Raw genomic sequence first — 4848 nt, 5'->3', positions numbered from 1 at the left:
AAAAATTAAAAAAATTCAAATAAAAATTTTAAAAATCAAAAAACATTTTCGAAATTTAAAAGTAAAATATTAAAAATACGTTTTAAAAATTGATTTTTTTCCGAAATTATTATAAAAATTTTGAATTTGAAAATATATAATTTGAAACCATTCAAAAATATTTTTTTATTTTATATTTATTATTTTTTTAAATAATTTTAAACAATTATTTAAGTATAAATAATTATTTAGATAAATATAGTTCTATAAATAAAAATTAAATTATTTTTATAAATTTGGTTAGTCAACTTAGAAATTTTGCATGTGTTTGGGGTGCATATTCTTCAGATAACCTATCATAGATCCATGTTCCCAAATTAATCCTCCATTAAACTTAATTTGGGCCGCCAGCCCGTAAAATCCATTGATGGGCCATTAAAGATAAAATTGTGTAAAGGGCGTAAAATCCTCCATTTTCTCTCTCCTCAGTGGTATTTGTACAGGAAAAAGTGCCTATTTCAATATGAACTTTACGCGTCGTGCCTATTCCTTCACGAACTTTGTAGTAGTGCGTATTCCACACTGAACTAAACAAATTTTTTAAAATACTATATGAACTTTATGCGTCGTGTCTATTCCTTCACGAACTTTATAGTAGTGCGTATTTCACATTGAACAAAACCAAAATCAAAAAATACTACATAGACTCTCAAAATCGTGCTTATTTCAATATTGGGTGTTAAATGTGTTAGTCATCCGTTAATGTATCAAAACAACGTCATTTTGTATAAATTTGTGAAACTAAAAATTAAAAATTAAAAATAAAATACACTCTCAAAATTGTGCTTATATATATTGACTGTCAAAAGTAATAGTCATCATTGATTTTATCAAAAGACTATTTTGGATAAATTCTATGAAATTGTCCGTCGTTTTTTAATTTTTTCATTTTATAAAAAAATTATCCAAAATGACGTTGTTTTAATAAATTAATGTATGACTTGACTAACACCTTTCACTTACTGACAAAGAAAGACTAACATCTTTGACGGTGTATATATATAATCACGATTTTGAGCGTCAAAGGTGTTCGTCTTTTTTTGTCAGCAAATCAAAGGTGTAGTCATATATATATGTACATTAACCGTCAAAAGTGTTAGTATTTTCTGTTTAAGAAATCAAAAGTGTTAGTCATACGTTAATTTATCAAAATAACGTCATTTTTGATAGATTTTATAAAAAATAAAAAATTACAAATTGACGGATAATTTCATAGAATTTATCCAAAATAAAATCTTTTGATAAATTAAAACATGACTAACACCTTTGAAAGTCAATATATAAGTACAATTTTGAGAGGTTTTTGGTAAACTAAAAGATGACTATTACATTTGACAGTCAATATATAAGCACAATTTTAAGAGTCTGTATTTTATTTTGATTTTTAATTTCACAAAATTTATTCAAAATAACGTTGTTTTGATAAATTAACGGATGACTAACACATTTAACGCTCAATATTGAAATAAGCACTATTTTGAGAGTCTATGCAGTATTTTTTTATTTTTGTTTAGTTCAATGTGAAATACGCACTACTACAAAGTTCGTGAAGGAATAGACACGACACATAAAGTTCATATAGTATTTTAAAAAATTTGTTTAGTTCAGTGTGGAATACGCACTGCTACAAAGTTCGTGAAGGAATAGGTAAAGTTCAGGTTGAAATAGGCACTTTTCCCTATTTGTACACAGTTACTTCCTTTTGTCATCAATAATACTTGTTTGTATCTACCGGGGGGCAGAAAGCTTTGGTTTTTGTGCTCACATTCTAGGATCTTCTAAGCAGATCAGCGCCTTCGGATAGTTTGAGAGAGCGATGGCTACAGGAGAGGAGAAACCAGTGATGGTAGTTGGTGTGGACGAAAGCGAGCAGAGCACCTACGCATTGGAGTGGACTCTCGATCGTTTCTTCGCTCCCTACGCTCCCAATTTCCCTTTCAAGCTCATCATCGTCCACGCCAAACCTAACGCCGTCTCCGCCGTTGGTCTCGCTGGCCCTGGTAACCTCTTTGCCTTCTTCTTAGGGTTCTGTTTCTATGGAGAGATGATTTTGTGGGTTTTTTGGTTTGGTTCAGGTACTGCGGAGGTTGTGCCTTATGTTGATGCTGATTTGAAGCATACCGCTGTTAAGGTTGTCGACAAAGCCAAAGCACTCTGTCAGAGCAAGTCGGTATGGATATCTATACCTTTTGTTTTGTTATATAGATCAAAGTTTTGCATTACCCTCGAATGATAGAAGTTGAATAGAAAGAAAAAAAAAAGACTTGGACTTTTATGTTTATTGTATTGGATTAGATGATGAGCTTTAGATCGTGTGAATCTTTTTATCAGTCAAAAGCTTCAACCTTTGAGGCAAACTACAAGTTTTCTTCTTAACAATTTATCCTTTTTTTATTTGGTTAGATACTCTACAATAGTGCTAGGTTTGTTGTGTAGGTTCATGGCGCAATGATAGAAGTTTTTGAAGGCGATGCAAGGAATATCCTTTGCGAGGTTGTTGATAAACACCATGCTTCTCTTCTCGTTGTTGGAAGCCATGGTTATGGAGCTATCAAGAGGTACACTTATTATTCTTTCTTTTTAATATATTCCCCTCCCCTTCTTGATTCCTGACAATCATCACTTATCTGTTTTGGACAGGGCGGTTCTCGGGAGCGTGAGTGATTACTGTGCTCACCATGCTCATTGCTCGGTGATGATCGTGAAGAAGCCTAAGATCAAGGTCTGAATCAATTATCTCACTCAAAGCATTCTCAGTCTCGGTGAGAAGTGAAATAATGTTAGCTTCCATGTGTGAAGTGATCCAAGACAATCCATTTATATGTGTAATTGTGTTATACATTGTGCTCTTGTTTTAGTATACCTCCTAAACTATAACTTCATGTTTAATAATATCGTGGGTTATCTTTCTCTGTTAGCCTGTTAGCCCAGACTTTTATACTTTGACAAATAAGTTATCACAATTTAAAATCTGTACAAGCAGATTACAGAAGAAAATAAATAGAAGCAGATTATTTAGTTGATTTTGTATTTAGTTTCTCTTGGAAATTAAAATCTATTGCCATATTTAAATTTTGGTTATAGATAGTGTTAACGTGTAAAAGAAAGGTTATGTAAATTAACAGATTGATTTAGCTTTTGTATACCATAAGGAAAGGAGAAAAAAACAGTTTGATTTCTGGATGAATGTTGTTGGCACTTGGTTGTAAATGGCTAATGGTTCAGAGATTTAGTGGCATCCGAACCGATAGAAAACATAACGAACAATATCATATCCGTCAGCGTGTCTTTGGCGACCAGAATGTTAGCTCATATGTTACCCTAGTTTGTCAACTTCAGCCAAAATTAAAGTAAATACAAAAACTGAGAACATATCTGGCAAGACTTTATCGTTTTCAGCACTAACAACATCTCAATCACACTTGGCTTAAAAGAGAATATAGTTCATAAGTCTCTGTGCTATTATGTAGATTTTACATAGCAGATCCAGGGCCGGCCCTGAAATTTTGGAGGCTGAAGGCAAGTGAAGAGGAAAGTTAAAAAATTTGGGGGCCTAAATTTTTTTTTTACAAATTTGGGGGTTTATATCCGTATAAAATTTTTTCAAAATTTTTGGGGGTCCAAGACGAATGTTTCGTTAGGCTTTGTCCAGGGCCGGCTCTGAGCAGATCGAGGAACCAAACGACCACCGTTCAAACCACAAAGGAGATTGAAGTAGGCGTGTCTAGGTCTCCTTTGACCGATACTAACGCCGTCAACAATAACCCTCTCGACACTAGCAATGGCATTCGCTCGTATAGGAGTGACGGTGAGAGAGGTTGGGTCAGCTGTTTGATGGTCAAGCCAAGTAATGATGTCAGCAAAAACAAGATCCACGTTGTAATCAGGCTCAGCTGACGTCAGAGCGTGCCACATCCCAGGATACAATTTGAGAGTCTTGTCCCTTGAGCTAGCTTTCTCGTATAATGCTTTGGTTATCTCTAGGACTCTGCATTGACGTGCCTTCTTGGTCAAGCAATGATGTTATGGGTAATATATGACCTAAGAAATTAAAACGTTTTAAGGTTTTAAAAAATTGTACGCTGATCATGGGAAACTTTAAAAAGAAATGAATCAATTAAGCTCGTGGAGAGTGTCTTCGAGGTTCATGCTTGTCCTAAGCATTTCAAGCGCGGTCTTGAGTCTAGGCTTGTCTTGATAAATGTATATTTGAGAAAGGAAAGGTACTTCACTAAAATAATATATTTGAGAAAATTCAAGATGCCGTCCTCGATTGAACTCTGGAACCGAAACAAACCGCCACCGCCAACGAGTTGAAGAGATCGAGATCGAACAGATGATGAAACGGAAGCTGATGAAACGGAGATGATGCAATGGCGATGATGAAACGGAGATGATGAAACGGAGATGAAGAGATCGTAGAGAGCGTAGATAGAAGAGATCGGAGAAGGCGCAGACGGAGAGGATGAAACGGAGAAGATGGAAGAGAAGGGAGATGATGAGATCGGAGATCGGAGATGATGAGAAGACGAGGTCGGAGATCGGAGATGGAAGAGATCGGATCTTCGATCTCTCGATGTTTGGTTCTCGATTTGGGAAAAGAGACAAGAATGAAACCGTGAAAGACCAAACAATGCTGGAGATGTTTGGTCTCGATATCATCGACCACTGAACTGATGCTACGTAGTCTTAACGGATGCAATATTTCGGCCCTTATTTTAGACCCGTTCGCTTCGTTCTTTATTGTTTTTGATTTAATTTCGATCCAAAAAATCAAAGGGACGGGCTTAGGACCGCCGATGCAGATGC

The 4848-nt window shown here is 35.1% G+C and overlaps 1 protein-coding gene across 1 annotated transcript; it reads left to right on the top strand.

Annotated features, from left to right (window-relative positions):
- Positions 1-1728: 1728 nt before the first annotated feature.
- LOC108847355 (universal stress protein PHOS34) lies at positions 1729-2956 on the top strand. The gene is made up of 4 exons (XM_018620576.2): positions 1729-2039; positions 2115-2209; positions 2476-2597; positions 2680-2956. Exons 1-4 carry the CDS (start codon positions 1856-1858, stop codon positions 2765-2767), a joined length of 489 nt encoding a protein of 162 aa, XP_018476078.1. The 5' UTR covers positions 1729-1855; the 3' UTR covers positions 2768-2956.
- The last annotated feature ends 1892 nt before the right edge of the window (positions 2957-4848 follow it).

Source organism: Raphanus sativus, unplaced genomic scaffold, assembly GCF_000801105.2.
Source record: "Raphanus sativus cultivar WK10039 unplaced genomic scaffold, ASM80110v3 Scaffold0035, whole genome shotgun sequence".
NCBI classification, from domain to species: Eukaryota; Viridiplantae; Streptophyta; class Magnoliopsida; order Brassicales; family Brassicaceae; genus Raphanus; species Raphanus sativus.
This window is presented reverse-complemented; position numbering and strand designations above follow the sequence as displayed.

Bases quoted from the DNA above. Each gene is read 5' to 3' on its own strand.
- LOC108847355 (XM_018620576.2), top strand. From the start codon at position 1,856: ATGGCTACAGGAGAGGAGAAACCAGTGATGGTAGTTGGTGTGGACGAA. The intron at 2,040-2,114 runs GTAACCTCTTTG...GGTTTGGTTCAG, and splicing joins CGTTGGTCTCGCTGGCCCTG to GTACTGCGGAGGTTGTGCCT. The intron at 2,598-2,679 runs GTACACTTATTA...TGTTTTGGACAG, and splicing joins GGTTATGGAGCTATCAAGAG to GGCGGTTCTCGGGAGCGTGA.